At 39.2% G+C, this 24,967-nt stretch overlaps 2 protein-coding genes across 2 annotated transcripts in view; both read right to left on the bottom strand.

Annotated features, from left to right (window-relative positions):
- Positions 1 to 4,983, bottom strand: part of pros1 (protein S) — a 42,668-nt gene extending 37,685 nt beyond the window's left edge. The window contains exons 1-4 of the mRNA XM_056464037.1: positions 4,719 to 4,983; positions 2,882 to 3,039; positions 2,156 to 2,180; positions 1,681 to 1,758 (exon numbers count right to left, since the gene is read on the bottom strand). Of these exons, the coding sequence (XP_056320012.1) occupies positions 1,681 to 1,758; positions 2,156 to 2,180; positions 2,882 to 3,039; positions 4,719 to 4,812 (355 nt within the window). The 5' untranslated portion in view covers positions 4,813 to 4,983. The remainder of the gene's footprint in view (positions 1 to 1,680; positions 1,759 to 2,155; positions 2,181 to 2,881; positions 3,040 to 4,718) is intronic.
- Positions 4,984 to 6,803: 1,820 nt separating this feature from the next.
- rasa3 (RAS p21 protein activator 3) overlaps positions 6,804 to 24,967 on the bottom strand; it is a 69,618-nt gene continuing 51,454 nt past the window's right edge. The window contains exons 13-24 of the mRNA XM_056464025.1: positions 24,891 to 24,965; positions 23,366 to 23,489; positions 19,512 to 19,618; positions 18,543 to 18,620; positions 18,260 to 18,337; positions 18,108 to 18,181; positions 15,236 to 15,342; positions 13,575 to 13,657; positions 13,131 to 13,339; positions 12,863 to 12,966; positions 10,181 to 10,364; positions 6,804 to 8,667 (exon numbers count right to left, since the gene is read on the bottom strand). Coding sequence (XP_056320000.1) covers positions 8,592 to 8,667; positions 10,181 to 10,364; positions 12,863 to 12,966; positions 13,131 to 13,339; positions 13,575 to 13,657; positions 15,236 to 15,342; positions 18,108 to 18,181; positions 18,260 to 18,337; positions 18,543 to 18,620; positions 19,512 to 19,618; positions 23,366 to 23,489; positions 24,891 to 24,965 — 1,299 coding nt within the window. The 3' untranslated portion in view covers positions 6,804 to 8,591. The remainder of the gene's footprint in view (positions 8,668 to 10,180; positions 10,365 to 12,862; positions 12,967 to 13,130; positions 13,340 to 13,574; positions 13,658 to 15,235; positions 15,343 to 18,107; positions 18,182 to 18,259; positions 18,338 to 18,542; positions 18,621 to 19,511; positions 19,619 to 23,365; positions 23,490 to 24,890; positions 24,966 to 24,967) is intronic.

Genomic DNA, 24,967 nt, shown 5'->3' with positions numbered 1-24,967 from the left:
CAGATTTAGGCATGGGCAGTATGGGCGATCGCCCAAGGCGGCATCTTGCTGGGGGCAGCATAAAGAGATGGTGCAGAAACAGAGCCCCAGTAAAAGCTTTGAGATGCAATTTCCTTTAGGCAAGTGTGTTCATTTAGAGTGTTACTCCAGAATAAAGATGTTAGGGGCTATTCACATTTGGTGTCTTTTGCACGCGCAAGTTTGTTATTCTTTATGTGCAACTGAACAGCACTGAAAGCCATTCTCGCTCACCTCACATGTGCTGCTCCTGATCCCGCTTGATTACTGTACATGCACACCGATACGTCGACAAAACTAAAGTTTAAATCATATGATGATGATGATGATGATGATGATGATGATGATGATGATACTGTGACTAAGCATGGCTATGAAGCAGAAAGGAGGAATAATCAGTCAGGGAGGTCACTAAGACTTCCTAACATTGATTCTCAGCCTTGAGTCGAGTCTAAGAGCACAGATAATTCTATAAACGTATTTATTTTGTCTTCTATAGAGCTGTCATAATCAACATTCATGCAAAAGTCTTAGAATAGTGCTCCAGTTGTGTCTTTACATCGATTTCAGTTCCATTCAGAACTGATTTCTGTTTATTTAGAATAATCAGTGTATAATAATAATAATAATAATAAACAAATTGTTATATTTTTTGAAAATAAATAATATATTTAAATGTACTTATAATTATTATTTTAAAGCATACACTCAGTGCATTAATTAGCTGTATGATACATGAATGTGCTCCACACAGGTTTCTTCATCTTGCTGATATACACTGTGAAGATCAGCTACGCTAATTATTCTCTTTATTCTCCATTTCCACCTGGGGATACTCTTCCCGAGGCCCTCAGACTATGCAGAGTCACTGATGCGATCCAAGAACAGCGACGAGATGATCCCAAGGTTTCCATAATCCTGGACCAGGCCGTATCCTGAGCAGCTACTGTGATGGTCATGGAGGAGTGGAGAACATGAGACTGATTCCTGTGACGCTCCAGAGACAGACGAGTCTTCGCTGAGGCCAGCTTCCAGCCTCCGCCACTGAGACTGCAGCTCTGCACAAGACGTTTGGCCAGCGGAGAAATTAAAATGGTCGTGCCCAACTGAGTCTGGTTTCTCTCAAGGTTTTTTTTCTTCACTTCCGCCTTTAGTGAAGTTTTTTCCCTCTCCGCTGTCGCCACTGGCTTGCATGGTTCAGGATCTGTAGAGCTGCGCATCGTTGGATTTGCTCTTCAATATTTGGACTCTCAGTAGTGATTATTAAACCACACTGAACTGAGCTAAACTGAACTGAACTTAAACACTACAAACTGAACTACACTGTTCCTATTTACTGTGACCTTCTATGTGAAGCTGCTTTGACACAATCTACATTGTATAAGCGCTGTACAAATAAAGGGGAATTGAACTGAATTGTTTTAAATGTAAATATATATAAAGTTAACCACATAGAGTCCGTATTTCTTGGGGGATGGGGAGGGGGTATGTGGGGGGTGGTTTCGGCCAGGGTGTCATGTAAACTAGAACCGTCACTGTGTTAATGTGTACATGGAGCTCCGCCTGTGTTACGGCGCCTTGCTGCAATATTAGTTTCCCTAAACAGGATAATAAAGATGAAGATGAAGATGAAGATGAAGAACACACACTGATGATCATCACCTTCAACACACGTGCGCAGATTCTGAGGAATCCCCGGCTCTGGGTTATTGATGCCCACACGGTGAGAGCCTAAACACACTGCGCACACACACACACACACACACACACACACACACACACACACACACACACACATCAAAATATATGAAATAGATGGCAACACACATAAGTGATGTCAGAAACAGCAGCTGTTATCATGGAAACACATGGAAAGAGTTAAAAACCCCCTAACAGGTAAAGCAGATCAGATTAATGACGCTGATTTAATAATAGAACATCTGAACACACACACTTCACTGAACATCTCTCTGAGTCTGAAACATTTCACAAAACATCTCTGCAGTCATTAAACACAGGACAGCGCAATAGAGGATGACTGAAACACACACACACACACACGCACGCACACGCACACGCACACACACACGCACACACACACGCTTCACTGTTCTAATGAGAAACAAGCAGCACTTACCAACATACCTGGGGTAGAAATATTCCTGAAAGATTAAAGAAAACACACACACACACACACACGCACACACACGCACACGCGCGCACACACACACACACACACGCGCACACACGCACGCACACACACACACACATTATAAAGTAGAACATTCAACATTCAGTGACTCATTTCACTTCACAATCAATACAAGCTGCTCAACACACACACACACACACACACACACACACACACACACACACACACACACACACACACACACACACACACACACACACACAGGTCAATGTCATGAGGTCGATGCATCACAGCTCAAACAGGAATGTGTGTGTGTGTGTGTATGCAATGTTTTTTAGCATGGGCATTCCTGTGTGTGTGTGTGTATGAGTGTTTGTGAACTCAGGTTTGTTTGTTTGTTTGTTTGTTTGTTTGCTTGTGTGTGCATTCTGGAATGTGTGTGTGTGTGTGTGTGTGTGTGCTTGTGTTAGTGCACAGGTTTATACTTTTGTTTGTGTGTGTGTGTGTTTGTGTACACATATTTGTTTGTGTGGGGATTCTTGAATGTGTGTGTGTTTGCACATGTTTGTGTGTATTCTTGAGTACGTTTTTTGAGCACATCTTTGTGTGTTGATTCTTAAGTGTGTGTGTTTGTGCGCACATGTTTGTTTATGTGTGCATTTTTTATTGTGTGTGTGTGTGTGTGTGTGTGTGTGTGTGTGTGTGTCTCACAGTCTCCAGGTTGTTCTCGAAGATCTCGCGCGCCTCCTCTTTATTGCAGAGCTCCTCGATACACTCGCGCTCCAGGTTTCCTTTCTTACTCTCCTCAAAGAGTGTGTTCGCCCGTCTGTGACGCAACAGGAACTCTGACGCTTTACTCTGAGGAAGAACTGAACACACACACACACACACACACACACACACACACACATAAACAAACATGTGCGCGCACACATATGAGCAAGATACAATCAAGAATGCATACACAAACATAAACACAGACACACACACACACACACACACAAACCACAAACGGACAACACACACACACAACTCAACAGACAGACGAACCCACACACAATCAATAACGCATATACAAACAAACGTACACAAACATAAACACACACACACAAAACACACACACACACACACACACAAGAATGCACACATAAACAAACATGTGCGCACACACATATGATCAAGATACAATCAAGAATGCATACACAAACTAAAACACAGACACACACACAAACCACAAACAGACAACACACACACATTTCAACAGACAGACAGATGGACCCACACACAATCAATAACGCATATACAAACAAACGTACACAAACACACACACACACAAAACACAAACTCAGCCTCACACACAAGAATCAAACTCACAGAAAGACACATGCAACACACACACACAAACTCAGGCAATCTCAGAAAGACAGACAACATACACATGCGCGAACGTGTGTGTGTGCACAAACACACACAATCAAGATACTATCAAGAATGCAAACGCAAACAAATGTACACAAACACACACACGCACCACAAACTCACAGACAGACAGGCAAACACAAGCATGCACGTACACACACATACATACACACACACACACACACTCAAGCAAGATACAATCAAGAATGCATACACAAACAAACGTACACAGACACACACACATAAGAATGCACACATAAACAAACATGTGCGCGCACACACACATATGATCAAGATACAATCAAGAATGCATACACAAACTTAAACACAGACACACACACACGAACCACAAACTCAGACAGACAACACACACAAACACACAAACACACACAGACAGATGGACAAACGCCCACACATGATCAAGACACAATCAAGAATGCATACACAAACAAATGTACACAGACACACACACACACACGACCCTCATCTGTCAAATTCCCCAAATGCCCATGGGTTTAACACCTCGTTACTCTTATATTAGGTTGTTTTGGGAACAATTGTTAGTGTTGGTGTGAACATTTCATCACTGTAAACACAGTTACATCAGAGAACAATGACTCTGTAAATATGCTTCATTTCCAGACACTGTTAGTTATTGGTGTAAACAGCTCTACACTTTGTAAAATCTCAGACATTTAGAAACATTTAGAAACACTACATTATAAAGATTATTGAATAAATTCTGCTGGTGTTATCATCATTAATAAACAGAATCTTCCTTAGTAAACAGTAATGGTCTGTAATGGTCATACACTGATACTCTAATTACTGTTCATTTTGGAAACATCAGTTAACACGCACAGTTATTTATAAAAGTCTGTTCATTTCCTAAACACAAACGCATTCTTCATCACTTTTATACCTCATCCTCTACAAAACTTCACTATGGTGACCCTGCTACAGCTTCCTTAAACCCCCAACCACCATTGTTGTTGTTTCTGATGCGTGTTTCCAGCAGTTTTAGGTCAGTAAGTCATGAGGCTGTGGTGAAAGTGAAGGTAAACACGAGCCGCTGTTTGAGTAGCGGTTTACTCCTCATCTTTACTGAAGGTTTATCAGCTTTACTCACAGCGCTGAGAGCCGCAGAGAGTAGCAGACGACAGCAGCAGCAGCAGCAGCAGGCCGAGCTCCGAGCCGCTCCACGCCGCATTCAGACTCCTCATGTCTCGCTAAAGTTCCAGTCGCTTCCGCTTCGAGTCTCGGATCCAAACACTCGCTGTTCCTGTTGACTTTCCTCTAGTGTTTGTGCCAGAGAAAACTCATGACTGGCCGGTGTGTGGGTTAACCATGAGTGAACTGGTAGCCTTCAGCTGTTCAGTGCGCTTTAGGAGGCGGTGGACAATAGAGGCTAGAGGAAATTATGTAACAGGAATTAAAGCTTGATAAATAATGTCCAGTGAGGAAAATGCTGGACAAACTTAAAGAAATGTTTTGAAGAGATGACCTCAAACTGAACTCAAATATCACTTTAACATTGCTGCACTGTAGACAATTTCAACGTTCATTTTCAAAGCTAGTTACTTAAAAACCGTTACTTTTGTAAACATTTACTTTAAACATTTGTAAATGTTGTTTGTAATATGTTACATTGTTACTAAACATGTTTGTAAATGTTTCCTTTTAAATTTTGTTACTTTGTAAAAAACGTTACTTTTCAAAACGACACTATTTACTTTTATAAACAATGCTACATTGTTACTTTAGTAAACAATGTTTGTTTTATTTAAAAAACGTTACTTTTGTAAAAGTTACTTTTGTAAACTATTATAAATTGTTAATGTTGTTTATAAACAATGCCATGTTGTTACTTTTGTAAACCATGTTTTACTTAAATAAACGTTACTTTTGTAAACGTTACTTTTGAAAACTATTATCATTTGTAAATGTTTACCAACAACGCTACATTGTTACTTTTGTAAACATAGTAAATTTTCAGTTGTTATACTTAAAACAAACGTTACTATTGTAAACTGGAAAACTTTACTGTTTACATTTTGTAAATGCTACATTTGTGAACATTGTTAATTTAAAAATATAAAATGTTACTTTGAAAACTACGCTATTTACTTTTTGTAAATGTAAATTATGCTACATTGTTACTTTTGTAAACAATGTTTGTTTTACTTTTGTAAACTTTACTTTTGAAAATGATTATCTTTTGTAAATGTTGTTTATGTATGCTACATTGTTACTTTTGTAAACGTTGTTAATTTTCAATTGTTACTTAAAAACATTACTTTGTAAACATTGTTACTGTTGGAAACTGCACTATTGACTTTTTGTATATGTTGTTTATTAACAATGCTACGTTGTTACTTTTGTAAACATTGTTTGTATTACTTAAAAAACGTTACTTTTGAAAACTGTTATCTTGTATAAATGTTGTTTATAAACAATGCTACATTGTTACTTTTGTAAACATTGTGAACGTTGTTAATTTTCAATTGTTGTTACTTAAAAACAAACGTTACTATTATAAACATTGTTACTACTGGAAAACTACACTATTGACTTTATGTAAATGTTGTTTGTAATAATGCTACGTTCTTACTTTTGTAAACATGGTTTGTAAACGTTCATTTTAAAAATGACTCTATTTACGTTTTATAAATGTTGCTTAAACATTGTGAATGTTGTTGGAGAACGTTTTAACTTTTACAAAAAGTTACTTTTGTAAACACAGGGTGACAGGGTGGCTCAGTGGTTAGCATTGTGGCCTCACAGCAAGAAGGTCGCTGGTTCGAACCCCGGCTGGGTCAGTAGGCATTTCTGTGTGGAGTTTGCATGTTCTCCCCGTGTTGGCGTGGGTTTCCCCCACAGTCCAAACACATGCGCTATATGGGGATTGATCAACTAAATTGATCGTAGTGTATGAGTGTGTGTGAGAGAGAATGTGTATGGGTGTTTCCCAGTACTGGGTTGCACCTGGAAGGGCACCCCTGATGAATACGGGACTAAGCTGAAGGAAAATGAACGAATGAATGTTTGCGTTTGTAAACAATTACATTTATAGACATTAGTTGCATTGCATGAAGACTTTAGACATTGATCCAATATAGATTTTTAATTACGCCCCCACCCCCATTTTACATCTATCAATCGTTTTCATGCCTGTGAACGCCGTCAGTATTCAAAAATAAAGACTCAGACACAGTTTTGTTTTGCTATTGCCTTCATTTGGACAAAATAAACATGTGCTCTGAGTGTGTTTCATTCACTGAGTTGGTCTGAACACACACACACACACACACACACACACTCACACACACACTGCTGTCCCTTCTTAAGGTTCTGTGATCAAAGTTCCTTCAGTTACTGAACGGATCAAAAACAGGACAAGTACTCCTACATGACATTATTGCGTCCTTCATACTGTGCACTGGGATTATTCTGAGGTTGTGTTTCGTCACAAAGCATTATTCTGTGATACAAAAATAAATAACAATTCATTTGGGCAGGAAAACGGGGCTGTTTTTAAAATATAGAAGCATTGAAACGTGCATCACTGAACGTACAGACACACCAAACTAACATGAGGATACACGACGACAGAAGAGTGAAGCTCCGGCTCATAGTTCACCCTAAATCAAGAGATGAAGGAAATACAGCTGCAGTGTCTATTAAAATGACTGTAAAAGTAATTAAGTGGCAGCACTGGTGGCTCAGTGGTTAGCACTGTGGCCTCACGGCAAGAAGGTCGCTGGTTCAAGTCCCGGCTGGGTCAGTTTGCATGTTCTCCCCGTGTTGGTTTCCTCGGGTGCTCCGGTTTCCCTCACAGTCCAAACACATGCGCTATAGGGGAACTGATCAACTAAATTGACTAGTGTGAATGAGTGTGTATGGGTGTTTCCCAGTACTGGGTTGCAGCTGGAAGGGCATCCGCTGTGTAAAACATATGCCAGATAAGTTGGCGGTTCATTTCACTGTGGCGAAATAATTCTAATCATCCAGTGGAGTGATATGAAGCTGTAATGTGCTCTAAACCTGCCGGAACTACTTTAGCTGGGCCTTTATCTGACAATAACCAAACACCAGCCAATCAGAATCCAGCATTCAGCAGCACTGTAATCTGAATATATATCCTTCTGTATCTGTGAATATAAATATGAATATTCTGTTGATCTGAGGGTGAAATATGAGCGGGAATATTGGAAACAGGTCTGATCCAAAGAAACACATCCATATTGAACACATCTATAAAGTAGGATGGGATGGACTGTGAGCTATTATTGATTATTAATCAATGAAACACACTCACACATGCACGCACACGCACAAACAAACACACACATGAACTCACACATACATGCAGAGAAACAAACACACACGCTCACACACACACACATTCATAAATGTACACACACACGCTCACACATGCACAGAAACACGCACACACACTCACACACACACACAGTAAGCAGAACAGTAATCTGTGAAGTATAAAAGCAGACGCTGGTGTGCTGCTGAACACAACTGGACCCACAAACCATGAGGAAGTGTTTAGTGTCGCTCCACACGCTGGCATGAGGACGTCTGCATGCTCCAACACACACACACACACAGTTCCCACAATGCACCTCTTCTTCAGTCTCCCTGGCGACAGACTGCAGGATCAACACCGGACACGTCTGAACATTCCTGATATAAAGACTCAAATTCAGCTGCAGGTCCGTCATCCAGTCAATAATAAACCCTGTGAAAGCAAAGGATTGTGGGATACGTCCTGGAGAACTCCGTTTATAAAACATCTAGAGGACGACCCGTTCATAAAATGCTAAAATGCGCCGCGGGGCGAAGCTACATCGTCCCAGAGCGTGCGATGTGTAAAGTGCGAGACCGCCGCCGCCCGGCTGCAGCATCAGACACCACAGCTTTAGCTCGAGTCAGCGGACACTTCCTGTCAATCACACCTCATTTCCTGTGCAGATGGATGGGGGTGTGGTCAGATGGAGTAGGTGGAGCTTTCTGACTGCTGGCGGATGTAGCACTGGAAACTCTGATCACCGATTGGATGTTCTCTGGAAGCACAAATATATGATGTGTTATAATGAGATGGAGAATTTCCCGCTTCTCACATGTGCAGTCGTCAGCGATGCAGATAACATGTGGAGGTGCATTAGTGCCAATAACAGAGGCAATGTGTCTTAAAGGGACAGTTCACCCAAAAATCATACTCACGCACCCGTCATGTGTCACAAATCTGTTTTGAATTATTTAGAAAAATGCTGAAAATCTGTAACCATTAACATCCACAGTATTTGTTTATCCTACTATGAAAGTCAATGGTTCCCAACATTCTTATAAATATCTTTATTTATTGGTTGGACAGTTCCATTTCTGTGTGGAGGGGGACTTTAAATTTGATTGACAAATTTACAATAACTAGAGTGTTGTGTTAATCATCAACATTAAATTACATTCATATTAATCCTCACACCCTTTACATGTTTTCTTTGCTGCTATCTCCGTGGTCTCTGGCCAGGGGGAGGCTAAGCCTTCCCAGCCTTACACACACTCCACCTATGGTGAGATTGTTAATGTGACCACTGACTTCCATAGTATTTGTTTTTGCTACTATGGAAGACAATGGTTACCGGTTTCCAACATTCTTATAAATATCTTTTGTGCTCAACAGTAAAAGCAAACGTTTGGAAACACTTATTTTTGGGTGAACTATCCCTTTAATATGAATGAATGTAAGTTTTTTCATAAAACACTATAAGCTATAGAAAAAACTATTAAATATTAACAATATTATTTTTTTATATTGCATTAAGCTACATTCTTTTTACAGGCACAAATATAATTATATAGATAAAACCAATAAATTAAGTTAATGTTTCTGTTATTGTATAAATAATGTTATTTAAAATAACTAAAGATATTTATATTATTTTATATTTTAAATGCTAATCATTTATCTGTCTTATATTCATTAGTATTTATTACTGCATTTACAGTGTTCAGCACAATTGAGTACAGAAGATGAATATTTTCCTCCATTTCTTAGTGAATATAGGCAGTGTATTTTGGTGCATTTGAACAAAACAGATTTATTAAACAGATATATTTATTACAATAATATTTTAGTCAACAAACATTTAGAAATTGAAAGATAATACAAATAAATGAAGGCATAATGTTGCAAAAATAAATGACAATCTACAAAATTTCAACTAAAATTTAACAATTTTTATTTCTTGATTTTTCCTCTTTTTAAATTTGTATTTAATATTTTTCTATAACATATAAAGTTGGCTGTGCTATTTTTTGGAGCGTTATCATGTTATTTTGTTAGATGAGCTCAAGATTTGGCTTCAGTACTGACTAATATAATGTATATGCTCAAATATAATGTTCCTATTAAAGACATGCATTTAAAAGAGAGGTTTGTGAGGGGTGTACGCATATCTGCTGAGCACTGTTTATATTGCTGCAAAACATAACAATATTACAGTCCAAACGCAACCACAAGATACTGAGATTTACCATAATGGTGGCGTGTGAAGCACTTTACTCTGTGATACTTACTGGCTGCCATACTTGGTTTTCCTGAACTTGTCTCGTTTGTACTGCGTGTGCTGCTGCTCCAGTGTCTGCACGGCGGAGATCACGAGTCTCAGGGTTTTATAGGTCTCCTGCGGGTCGTCGATCACAAACGTGGAGTATTCCTCCTGCTCCGGCCCGTCGTACACAGACTTACTGCCACAGGCCTCTGCACACAGTATCAGGACATTTCCATCAACACAGTTTCCTACTAAAACCCAATGACTTTTCCAAGACTTACCGGTAAACATTTATAACACCAGTAAATGATCAGTAATATAGTGGCCATGCTTCATATCTCCATGAATTATGGCTGAATATTATAATGGGTTAGATTTAATCGATTACAAAAAATAAATTGCAGTAAATTTAAATCTGTAGTAATCGATGCTTCGTTTAAAAATAAATAAGAAATTACCCATCCTTTCCTGTCTGTATAACATTTATTTTATTTGTCATTATATTTAAAGTAAGCAATATGCAGCTTGTTTCATTTTGTCCTGTAATTACTGTAATGAATTATTGTTCATTACATGTGGCGCAGTGGGTAGCACAATCGCCTCACAGCAAGAAGGTTGCTGGTTCGAACCCCAGCTGGGTCAGTAAGCATTTCTGTGTGGAGTTTGTATGTTCTCCCTGTGTTGTTGTGGGTGCTCCGGTTTCCCCCAAAGTCCAAACACATGTGGTATAGGGGAATTGGTTAAGATAAACTGTCTGTAGTGTATGAGTGTGTGTGTGAATGAGTGTGTATGGATGTTTCCCAGTGATGGGTTGCAGCTGGAAGGCCATCCGCTGCATAAAACATATGTTGGATAAGTTGTTGGTCCATTCTGCTGTGGCGACCCCTGATTAATAAAGGGACTAAGCCGAAAAGAAAATGAATGAATGAATATACACACATGCACACATATATTTATATACACACACACACACACTTTTTATGCACTTCTTACTGCTCGTTTGCATTTCAGTCACAAGATTAAAGAGGTAGATTAATGGATTATTAAAATAATGGATAGCTGCAGCCCTACTATGAATATGTATTAAACAAGATGAAAAATGCATGTTCAAATTTATTACAGCATATAGTAATATACATGACAATCTACATAATTTATAATATAAAATACAGTTTATTTAGATAGCTAAACTTATGTGAGAGCATGTGATTGGCTGAAGATAGAAACAACTAACTCTACCATTATCATGAGTGTATGAACCAGGGATGTTGCTAGACATAAAGCTCTACTGGGGCACAGCTCCCCCTCTAAAAAATAAATAAATAAATAAATAAATATAAAATATATATATATATATATATATACGATTGAAGTCAGAATTATTAGCCCCCCTTTGAATTTTTCTTTCTTTTTCAAATTATTCCCAAATGATGTTGAACAGATTCAGGAAATGTTGACAGTATGTCTGATAATCTTGTTTCTTCTGGAGAAAGTTTTATTTGTTTTATTTCGGCTAGAATAAAAGCAGTTTTTAATTTTTTAAACACCATTTTAAGGACAATATTATTAGCCACTTTAAGCTATATTGTTTTCAATAGTCTACAGAACAAACCATCATTATACAATAACTTGCCTAATTACCCTAACCTGCCTAGTTAACCTAATTAACCTAGTTAAGCCTTTAAAGTCACTTGAAGCTGTATAGAAGTGTCTTGAAGAATATCTAGTCTAATATTATTTACTGTCATCATGACAAAGAGAAAATAAATCAGTTATTAGAGATGAGTTATTAACACTATTATGATTAGAGATGTGTTGAAGAAATCTGCTCTGTTAAACAGAAATTGGGGGGGGGGGGGGAAATAAACTGGGGGGCGAATAATTCTGGCTTCAACTGTATGTATATATATATATAATAAAACTAAAAAATTATATATAATTATAAATAAATACAGTATTATTGCTATTATGCAATTATTATTCTAAATAAATAACAGAAATGAATCAGAAATGTAACTGGAAAACAATGTAAAGACAGAACTGGAGTGATGCTGAGATCATTGAAGAAATCTTCTGCATGAATATTAATCTCATTGGAATGAAATTCTCTAGACAATTCAATACAATACAGAAAAGATGCTTATAAATTATCTGTTGTTTTGTCTTAGACTCGACTCATGTCTGAGAATTAGGTTTATTAAGTCTAACCTCCCTGACTTCATCCCTCCTTTCTGCTTCATACAAAAACAAAAGTCTATCAGGAGCCATGCTTGGTCTAAATCAGATCACATCATATTATTTTAACTTTGTTTTGTCGACTTGCAAAGCTCACTGCGTGCAGACACCTCCGCATAAAAGACGTGCATGTTCACAACCGGACCGGGAGCAGAGCAGCACGCTAGCGTCAAGCAGGAGCGGTGTGTTTTTCTGCGCACATGCTCAGTTTGCTTTTTGATTAAACTACACTGCTTTCACAAGCGTTGGTTTGGTTGCACACAGAGAATAACGTCTTTATTCTGGAATTACCACTCCTAATAAATACACTGAATTATAATTATTATTACTAATACTGGGGCTCTGGCGATTTTTACTAGGGCATGTGCCCTGAATGAGTTTTCACGACTTCTCTGTTAGTGTGATATTCTCCTGTGTGTGTGTCTGTGTGTGTGTGTGTGTGTGTGTGTGTGTGTGTGTGTGTTGGACTCACCTTGCATCTTCACCAGTTTGGACATGTATGTGCTGTAGAGCGAGTAGATCCTCTCCGTCTCTCGATCTCCATCCACATCCAGCTGAATATTGGCAGGAAGTCCACTGAATGACAGAACATAAGGTCACGTCGCCATCCACACACAATGTGAACAGAATATAGAGAACGTACACAAGCATAAAAGTGTAAAGTTTGGTGTGAGTAAGCAGAATATACACACAATAAAATGCAGTGTATGTGTGTGTGTGTGTGTGTGTGTGTGTCTCACCCTGTGCAGGGTGTGCAGCCGGGCGCAGTGTCTGCAGAGAGTTTACAGCAGAGCCAGTGTCCGTTGAGGAACGCAGACGGGTGGAAGGTGCTCAGGCGCTTGCGGTTGCACTGACTGACCTTCGTCAGGATGTCGATCCAGTCTCGGGCCTCCACACAGTTATTAGCCTGAATGTAGAGCGCCCTCTCTGGCTGGATGACCTGGAACATCTGCAGGAACACACACCTCATATCAGTGAATGAAGACCTCAGAAACACACACAGCAGATCAGTCAATGAACAGCTCGGAAACACACACACACACACACAGACAAACACACCTTGGAATCAGAGGAGCTGCAGCAATGACTAGATACACACATACACACACTGCAGATCAGTGAATGAAGACCTCAGAAACACACACACACCGCAGATATACCACACAAGAAGCAGGTTCTCTTACATTCTTCATCTTGAAGGACTCTTCCTCCAGTCTCTCTACAGCCAGGATGTTCTCTATAGGGATACTGCACAGAGCGCCCTCTCCTGGACACACACACACACACACACACACACACAGTGTTTTCATGTTAAGTTCTCCTCACAGCTGTACTGATGTCTTTACTGTACAGACTGTATATTCTCTCATCTCCCCCTAAACAATCTGCACTTTTACATCTTCACAATCCTTCATCGTGCCTGATTTATAAGCTCTTTCCCTTATGGAGAGCAAAAACATCAACACACAAGGTCAAAAAGGAAAGGTATTGCTATACTTGTGGGGACATTGGTCCTCATAATGTGATGAATACCAGAAGCTATAAGTTTCTCTTAGTTGACTGGTTATCTCCTCCATGACAAGGAAAGAGTTAAACAGCACTTGGGAAATTAATTAAAATAACTGTATATTGATATTAATATGAACAAACTTGGGATGATATTTGGTCTAATGCTAAGAAAATATCTGTTTGTACACACACAAGAGACATACAATATAAAATAATACACAGACTCCATAACTCCCCTAACCGCAGACACGTGTATTTAACCCTTCTAATTCACCTATGTGTTTAAAATGTAAAACTGATGTGGTCATGTGACAGACTGCAAAGGTATTGGTCTTTGGTGCTGGGGGAAATAGAAAATATCTTTAACATGCTGTTGGATTGTGACCCAGTTTTATTGATTTTGGGTATACCTAATGGATGCATTCCAGATAGCATACGAATGTGGGCCACTTTAGGCAGTTATGCGGCACTGGTGGTCTTCCTTCAGCCCAGACAAAATGAATGTGAGCCTGAAGTGGCCCACCTGTACAATGACAAAGGGGGGCCAAAGATTCAAATTCATATATGGGCCAATTTAAGGTAAAGATTTGGCACTTATGGCAAAATGTTATCTGAAGGTGAGCCTGATGTAGCCCATGTGGAAAATGGTAAATTTGGCCCAAATGATGGAGGATAAATGTGGGCCGCAGTTGGCAAAAATGTGGCATAGTCATTTAAGGGTAATCTGGGTCTAAACCTAAAGTGGCTCACATGTGTAGGTGCAAAAGTGGCCCAGTTATCTTAAAACATATGTGGGCCACTTTTGGCAAATATTTGGCACAGTAAGCTCTGACTATTGTGGCTGTGAACCTATAGTGGCCCAGAAAAAATATGGCAAATGTGGCCCAGTTATTTTAAAACATATGTGGGCCACTTTTGGCAACTATTCGGCACAGTAAACTCTGGCTAATGCAGCCATTAGACTATAGTGGCCCAGAGAAGATATGGCAAATGTGGCCCAGTTATCCTGAGACAAATGTGGCCCCCTTTTAGCAAATATTTGGCACAGTTAGCTCTGGTTTAAGTGGCTGTGAGGCTAAAGCGGCCCAGAGAAGATATGGCAAATACATAGACTAAAGTCACCATCATGAAGAAAAGTGTTTGCTTTAGTTGGGCTCATAGCCCTGAACCTCTTAATACAAATTTTCTTTATTGTGGAGTTATGACTGTATTGTTGTGTAAATCCAATAAATATAATTATAATATATATATATGACAAGCACACGATAGGATACTCTTGATGACAGACGCCTCACACACCTGTAGTGAGAGTTTCAGGACAAACCTTTTGCGTTACCTTTGGTTTTATGGTAGGTGAACTCGTGGTTAGTGAGGCGAAACCATCTTTTCTTGAAGTTCTTCAGACCGAAGCGGTTCCGTCCCTGGGCTCGTTTGATCATGAATCTGAAGGTCAGAAGAGGGAAACATCAGAAACTCCATCCCACACACACACTCCTACAGTCTGGCTAATAATCCACCGCTTTGACGTCAGCAAAACCAACCACTGCATTTGATTATTCTCCACACTCCTGCATTCTCCTGGGATTGTGTTCAATAACTGCTGCCGTCATCTACACGTGTGTTATCTGCAATATTCTCAATCTTTAATAGAAGATTTACCATTTGAATGATTTCTGGTCAATATTTAGTCAAATACGTGTATGTTTCATTTGAGATATTATAAAATGATGTACAGTGGGCCCTCGTTATTCACGGCAGTTCTAAAAATAACCCACCATAGGTGAAATCCGCAAAGTAGTCAGCTTTATTTTTTACAATTATTCTATATCCAGCCACAACAGCAGGATAGCTGCACGCGGAAGTCAAGAGATGCACAAATTAGTATTTTTGTCATTACTATGAAGTTTTACAACAAACAAACACATGTTTTAATACATTCAGAATGGCGTTAGTGTTTTACCGTCATGCTTAAAAAAAACTATCTATAATCTATAATATCTAACTATCTATAATCCATAATAACTAATAAATAATAATATACTATCTAGCTATCTATGATCCATAATAATAAGTCCTGTACAGCAGTCCCACAACATTCTGTCACTCGATGACACTCGAATCCCCTGTCAGAATAGTCTAGTGGCTGAGAATGAGCTGTTTGCAGTGTCTGCTATAATGTTAATGTTGGTTTTCCTGTGTTTACACAGATGAATAAGGCCAGGGTTTAGATACACACTACAGTTATGATCTTATTGCCACATTAGATCGTTATGGTAACATGATATACGCCTTCAGTCATTTCCTGAAGATAAACCTCAAAAAATAAAGCAACTGGAATAACTGCAGCAGTCACTATCATCGATCTCATATGAAGCAAGTACAACATACAATGACGTGTGCAGGTGCTGTAGTGCTGTACATTTCTATGGGGGTAAATTTTGAAGCCCTTCCCCTTCACACTCTGTTTCAAGGGCCAAAGGGGAAGGGGAACAGGAATAGAATTGGGATTGAGCCTTAATAGTGTAATGAAAGCTTTATATATACTTATAAATATATAAAAACTAACCAACATGACAAAAGTAAAGTACAAAAACCTTAACTAAAATGACAAGGAAATATAAAAACAAGGGCAACACGATGGTTCAGTGGTCAGCACTGTGACCTCACAGTAGGAAGGTCACTGGTTCGAGTCCCAGCCGGGTCAGTTGGTGTTTCTGTGTGGAGTTTGCATGTTCTGCCCGTGTTGGTGTGGGTTTCCTCCGGGTGCTCCGGTTTCCCCCACAGTCCAAACACATGCGCTATAGGGGAATCGATTGACTAGACTGGCCGTAGTGAATGAGTGTGTGTGAATGAGTGTGTGTGGGTGTTTCCCAGTACAGGGTTTCAAATGGAAGGGAATCCGCTGTGTAAAACATATGCTGGAATAGTTGGTGGTTCATTCCTTATTAAAACCTTTATATTTAAATGTGTGTTCACTAAAAATCTTCTCTCTGTTAAACATCGATTGGGAAATATCTGATTTAGATTTCACAGGAGGGTGAATAATTTTGTCTTTAACTGTATATAAATGAGATTAAATCAGTAAATACCACAGGAAGATCTCATGTCTCATGAATAGTAATAAAATAAAAGCACCGACAAGACCTCTGTAATATCCTGACTATCAAAGCTGAGACTAAAAGCAGAATAGATGGAGAACTTTACTCTCCTGCTTCTCAGATGATTCTCCAGAGAAAAGGAAGCGAGTGTCTGAAAGAGTGCTCAGATTTACAGCTCAGACTCTTCAAAATACCATCATCATCTCAATTCAGCCTAAAATAAAGGAGAAACAGCTGACAGCTCTGGTTCTAGATAGGCACACTAGTAAGGGTGTGTGTGTGTTCACTAGGCAGGGAGGAAGCACAAGAACAGAGATCTTCTGGGAGGCTGTGCGGAGGGTCAGAGGTCATGATATAAGGGTCAAAGGTCACAATGATATCTTACCTGCCTGAGCCTTTGGCATCAAACCTCTTAATAATGAGTTTAACGCTCCTGCGGCCAGCAGAGAAACACAAACACACACACACACACACGTTTGTTTTCCTGTCTCACAAGTTTACTGTGGCTTCACTCGAACCCTAAACTAAACCTCACAGAAGCAGCAGCCAACCATCAGATGCTAATAAATCAGCTAAGCATTCGAACACACACACACACGCACACACACACACACACACACGCGCGCACGCACACGCACACACACACATACACACAAATATGCACACACTCAAACACACACAAACAATCAAACACACACACACACAAACTCAAACACACCCACACAAAATCACTCACATGCAAACACACACACACACATAAACACACACACACACACAAAATTAAAACACACAAATATGCACACACTCAAACACACACACACACATACACACACACACACACACACGCACACAAAATTAAAACACACAAATATGCACACACTCAAACACACACACACACACACAAACTCAAACACACCCACACAAAATCACTCACATGTGAACACACACACACTAACACACACACACACACACAAACTGAAACACACCCACACAAAATCACTCACATGTGAACACACACACACTAACACACACACACACACACACACACACACAAACTCAAACACACCCACACAAAATCACTCACATGTGAACACACACACACACACTCACCCTTCCTTCAGCATGATGGGTGTCTCGATGCTCTTCTGGTCCCAGCGAGCAGACGACGAGATCAGATCCAGAAACTGCAGCACAGAAACACACATCAGAACACTGACGACACATACACACACACACACACACAGACAGACACACACACTCACGTTCTTCACTGCGTCTGCGTACTTCTGCTCATTGAAGTAGTCATAGAAAGCCGCCATGTAGGACTCTTTAAAATTGGCCTGTCAGAGAAAACAGGGATTATTACTGTCCTCATCAAACACAGTCTGAGTTTAACAGCACGACACACTCCACATCCTTCATCAGGCACATCAACATTTGATCTGTATTAGTGATCTGTTTTTGTAGATATATTAACCCTCGTCATGATTTATTGATCAGCTGCATTACGTTTGACTGTAATAGAGTTTCAGTGAAGACACTCACAGATTTGGACTTGGCCAGACTCCCCAGAGTCTGTATGGTTTTGGAAATGAGCGTCAGGGTTCGAGATGTGCACGGATCCTGGAGGAGAGAAAACATGACCCAAATAAACACTTAGATCAGTGTGTGTGTGTGTGTGTGTGATAGCATGCTTGTGTTTTTGTTTATGTAAGTGTGTGTGTGCCCATGTGTGTGTATTGTTTGTATAAGTGGGCGCGTTTGTGTGTAAATGTGTGCATGTGTATGAATGAGTGTGCGAGTGTTAAAGAGAGTGTGTGTGTGTGTATGAGCGTGTGTGTGTGTTTGTGTGTACACATTTTTTTTCTCTATGTGTGTGAGTATGTGTATATGTGTATAAGAGTGTGTGTGTGTGTGTTTGTGTGTACACAATTTATTTTTCTCTCTGTGTTTGTGTGTGTCCATGTGTGTTTGTATGTGTGTGTCTATGCACATATGTGTGTGTGTCTGTGTTTGTATGATTCTGTGTTTCTGTGAATGTGTGTTTGTGTGTACACATTTTTTTTCTTTATGTGTGTGTGCACGTGTATGTTTCTGTGTTTCCATGAGTGTTTGTGTGTGTGTGTGTGTGTGTGTGTGTGTGCGTTTCCATGAGAGTGTATGTGTGTATAAGAGTGTGTGTGAGTGTACGCAATTTTATTTCCGTCTATGTGTGTGTGTGTGTGTGTGTGCTTGTATGTGTGTCTACATGCATGTGTCTGTGTTTATATGTTTGTGTTTTCTGTGAGTGAGTGTGTGTGTGTGTGTGTGTGTGTGCTTGTATGTGTGTCTACATGCATGTGTCTGTGTTTATATGTTTGTGTGTGTGTGTGTGTGTGTGTGTGTCTACATGCATGTGTCTGTGTTTATATGTTTGTGTGTGTGTGTGTGTGTGTGTCTACATGCATGTGTCTGTGTTTATATGTTTGTGTGTTTCTGTGTGAGTGAGTGTGTGTGTGTGTGTGCTCTACACACCGGGTGATGCGGCCGCAGGTGGAACAGGTTCGGCGACAGGATTGCAGGAGCAAAGAAGCGTAGGAAGATGAAGCTGCTGACGGCGGTGTAGCGAACATCCGCATCGACTGAAAAACACAACAGCACAAAACACACACGCTTTACAAATAACATTTACCCAGCAGACACCTCTGTGTCCTCACCTGGCTCTTCAGCTTCAAACACTCTAATCAATTTATTCCAATTCACAAACGTAACTCGACATCCACTAGAAAACCACGTCAGGTATTGTTATTACAGGTTTGCAGAAAGCAGAAGCTTTAATTCAGCACGTCACACTGACAAAAACACACAAGAAAAGGTGTTTTAGGGGGAAAAAACTCATCGACATTTGCATTGGAACAGAAATTGATCATCAGAGGCCTGGCAAACTCGCCAAACATGTAGGAAATTAGCTTTAAATGAATTAGCTGAACTTAAAATCTTAAAGTTTGTGAAACTTTCTCCTGTAAGTCTGTCTGTAGAGTGAGGTCTGTGTGTCTGCAGTGCTCATCTGTGTCCTGAAGGTGGCGGTGTAACACTCACAACAACACAAACAGGAAGATGGAGGAGGAAAGCAAACACAGGAGAACATGACTTTTGTTCTGTAGAGCAGGGGGTTCCCAAACTTTTCAGCCCGTGACCCCTAAAGTAACAATTCCAGTGACGCTTGACCCCCAAATTCCTCAGAGGTGATTATAAATATACAAATGTTACACACACACACAACAATAGGTCTATATGAACACGAGCATATTGAAAACAAGAGTAACAGTCTAACAGCCAGGGCTTGACTTTTTTGATCCCCAGCCACTGTGGCTCGTAGATTTCCAACATTACTAGCCACTCGCCATTTTCACTAGCCAATTTTGTTGTTGGGAAAATATATTTTATGCATAAATTTGACTTTGACATGCTAAAGCTACTTGATTTAGATGTTGTGTTAAGTCCACATGCCTGATTTAGATGTTGTGTATGAGCTTGCTCAATGTGCATGAGCAAATGGGCTGTGTCGCATTGCCATCAGCTTTTATTTCACATGACTTTTCCGGGCTCAAAATGAAGGATTTACCAAATTTATCTCTGACCACACCAAACATAAATAATTATTTCTTAGCCACAAATTTGAAATGTGTCAAAACAAGCTAAATATAGCAGTATGCATGTGCTGTTTAATTCAAGAAAACCTTTCTTTGAAGAAAATTGACATTTAAATAAGAATTATTGACATGTATCTGAAATCTGCACAGTGATCTGTCCTGGCTGAAGGTCCCAGATCACCAGTTAACTACACATAAACAGGGAGTTCAAGAGTTCACACTTAGCTGATAATCAATGAAGCGTATTTGGCATGCTGTCCCGGGAGAGAGCCCTGAGCTCGTAATATCCTCGAGCCTGGGGCTCCCTCCCGTTAGAAGGGCGAGAGCAGAGTTCGAGCTCAGGTAGGTCTCGAGAACTCCCCTGTTTGTCGCCGCGTGAGAAGTGTAAACTAGTGTAGTTTTTGGTGATCATTTGGTTTAGTCGATTGGCTATAGTTTATGTTTTTGGATGGTGGGAGGAAACCGGGGGACCCGGAGGAAACCCACGCGAACACGGGGAGAACATGTAAACTCTGCACAGAAACACCAACCAGCCCGATAGGAGGTTGCACCAGCGGTGTTCTTGCTGTGAGGCAACAGTGCTAGCCACTGGACCACCGTGTCGCCCTATCAGAAAAAGAGGGAGGAAGTAGGGGTGGAAGGGGGGGAAGCTTCAAGACGAAAACAGCTGGAGTGAAAAACTCTGGTTATTTATAATGCTTCAGTAATCATCTAATGGGTCAGATTACTGAGCTAATGAGGAGCCAGCCGTGTTGATCATAAGCACGTGATCCTCTCGAAATTAGTTTCTAAATAAACCACACTGAATCTCATATTAAAGCAAAGTTATTGTAAAGAAATGATAATTAAACTATAATAACAAAAATATCTGTGAGCAAAAGAAAGCAGGTAAAAAAGCACACCGTGAGTGATAATGAAAGGATGATCACACACACACGGTTAATGTTAGGCCTGTTAATATCTGTTCAAAGAGTAATTAAAACGAAAGCAGATCATCGCTTTTTGTTCAGTCTATTTCAAAGAGAACCGATCGCACCAGTTACGTTTCCTCTAGGCATGGTTGCTTCATGCAAATAAACGGGAGCGCCCGCGCTTTTTAACAGTTTAACGAGCGATCATCCTCTCATTCGTTATTCACCTGCTCTCTTTTGCACACGTGAACACAGTTATTGTTGTCAGTCGTGCTGCTTCTCCATTGTAAGATCATATTTGAAGGAATATTGTGCCATCTCTATTGTCAAACCCTGCTTTTAAGAAAACTACCATTTAAAACTGATTTCCAACCAGCCATAGTGGCTAGCGGGAGTGTCTGTCTGACCCGCCACAGCTGAAATCTACCTGCATTTTGCGGATTGGTGGGTGTTAATGTCAAGCCCTGCTAACAACTACATCATTTTTATAGTCATTTATTAATTTATTTACTTTAATATTCACCTCAACTAAAGAGACTGGTGGGCACAATGTTTTCAGCACGAGTCTATTCTTGGTTTAACTCTGGAGACTCAGAGATCATCCTCACTGTTCAGTTGTGGCCTGTGCTTATTTTTAATGTATTTGATTGTCATAAAGGTGTCAGAAAGTTTAACCTGCTGCTATAAAATCAATCTGCTTCAGCTGACGCTACTGCTGTGTTGTTAATCTAACATAAACACACTGATCCTATAAAAAATTAAAGCCCGATGGCTTTTCATTTGCATGACGTAGTTTTTTACTATTAAAACTACTAGTTTTATCTTCTGTGGGTTATGGTTAAAATATTGTAATTCTAATAGTTTAATCAAATTTATTTGACTTTTGGAAATCACCAAGCGACCCCCTGACATTGTCCCACGACACCCACTTTGGCAACCACTGCTGGAGATATTACTTAAGGGGGCTAATAATACTGACCTGAAAATGGGATTAAAAATATGAACAACTGCTTTTATTCTAGCCCAAATATAACAAGCTAAATAAGTTGATTATTTTGTTTATTTCAAGCAAAAACACGGGCGTTGCGGTGGCGCAGTAGGTAATGCTCCCTGCATTCGCGTGGGTTTCCTCCGGGTGCTCCGGTTTCCGCCACTAATCCAAAGACATGCAGTACAGGTGAATTGGGTAGGCTAAATTGTCCATAGTGTATGTGTGTGAATGGGAGTGTATGGGTGTTTCCCAGAGATGGGTTGCAGCTGGAAGGGCATCCGCTGCGTGAAACATGTGCTGGATAAGTTGGCGGTTCATTCCACTGTGGCGACCCCAGATTAACAAAGGGACTAAGCCGAAAAGAAAATGAATGAAGAAAAAACTCACTTAATTTTGACTGATTATTCCTGAAAACAAGATCATTTTTGCTTGTCTAGTAAATGCTTCTTAGTTTAAGAATTTGTAGATGTTTGGACATATTTTTCAGTGATTGAGATGATATGTGTTGTGTAATAAAAGCATAATTTGAGAGTGTTTGACAGCAGAATTCGCTCCTCATCAGCCCTGAAATCAGCTTTATGTTCTGTTTAGCAGCTGAGAAGCAGAAAAAGGCATTAAAATGAAAATCAGTTTGATTAACCACTGTTATACAATGACTTGCCTAATTACCTTAACTTTACCCTAATTACTCTAGCTAAGCTTTTAAATGTCACTTTAAGCTGAATACTAGTGTCTTGAAGAATATCTAGTCTAATATTATGTGCTGTCATCATGGAGATGTGTACTATAACGGTGATGTCCGTGTCAGATAAAGTAAATGAATGAGCCGCTCACCCTGAAAGCGTGAGGCCGCAGACTCGCGCAGAGAGAAGAAGATGTCGCACATGACGGTCGGGCAGCTGACGCCGGAGCTAGTGATCACGCTGAAGATGCGGTCCACGTACTGACGCAGGTTTTCCTAAACAACACACAGAAAATATTGACAAATATATAAATTCTGAACAAATATATAAACTTACATATACAGTTGAAGTCAGAATTATTAGCCCCCTTTGAACTTTCTTTCTTGTTTAAATATTTCCCAAATGATGTTGAACAGATTCAGGAAATGTTCACAGTATGTCTGATAATATTTATTCTTCTGGAGAAAGTCTTATTTGTTTTATTTCAGCTAGAATAAAAGCAGTTTTTAATTATTTATGAACCATTTTAAGGTCAATATTATTAGCCCCTTTAAGCTATTTTTTTCAATAGTCTACATCCATCATTATACAATACCTTGCCTAATTACCCTAAACTGCCTAGTTAACCTAATTAACCTAGTTAAGCCTTTAAATGTGACTTTAAGCTGTATAGAAGTGTCTTGAAGAATATCTAGTCTAATATTATTTACTGTCATCATGACAAAGAGAAAATAAATCAGTTATTAGAGATGAGTTATTAACACTATTATGATTAGAGATGTGTTGGAGAAATCTGCTCTGTTAAAGAGAAAATGAGGAAAAAATAAACAGGTGGATGAATAATTCAGGGGGCTAATAATTCTGAGTTCAACTGTAAATAAGCTGCAAACTAGTATATAAAATGAGTACAACTAAAGCGCAACTGAACACTCATAACAGCTCAAATTAATCAACTGGACAAGTATATTACTACTTCATTTAATTAATAGAAAATTATAAATTAATATTAAATAATTTAATTATGATAGCAAAAGGTTTTTTAGAATATCAAACTTATCCATCGCATATTCTTTGACAATTTTTAATACAACTCAATGTGTTTTAACTATTAGTATTAATTTAAATGAATAAATTAATGCAATAAAATTTAATTATTAGTGATATTCATTACATTATTTATTAATAAATAAATAAAATCTGTTAAATTAATGATTATTAAATTAATAATAAAAATATTTAAAAATTTTAATAAAAACTGATTAAATTGAACAGAGAAAAATACACTGTTACAGCACACTGCACATTTTACAGTATTACTGCCTAAATTTACAAGTGCACTGTAAATGAACAATTACAACTGTGCTGTAGTTTTACACCGGAAATGTAATTGTTATTAGCAGTACACTTGTAAATTTTACAGTATTACTGCCAACCAAAATTACAAGTAATACTGTAAATTTTACAGCAGTTCATTACAGTAGTTTTAATAAATTATTAAACATGATAGTGTTTAATAACTCATTTCTTTTGTACTTCACAGGAGGGCAAATAATTTTGTCTCTAACTAAATGTTACAGCGAATGATGATAATGAACATTATTACACCCACAATCTCACATTACATGCATTGGGAAACTGTATGTATAATGGTTTGACAAGCAGAAGTTGATGCTCACCCTGTTTGTGTCCAGATTCTCCGACTCCTTCAGCTTGACGGGGTCGATCTCGCAGGGTTTGTGGTCGCTGCAGATCT

Source organism: Danio aesculapii, chromosome 1, assembly GCF_903798145.1.
Source record: "Danio aesculapii chromosome 1, fDanAes4.1, whole genome shotgun sequence".
Lineage (NCBI taxonomy): Eukaryota > Metazoa > Chordata > Actinopteri > Cypriniformes > Danionidae > Danio > Danio aesculapii.
The sequence above is the reverse complement of the archived record's forward strand: the minus strand, read 5'-3'. Positions and strand labels throughout refer to the sequence as shown.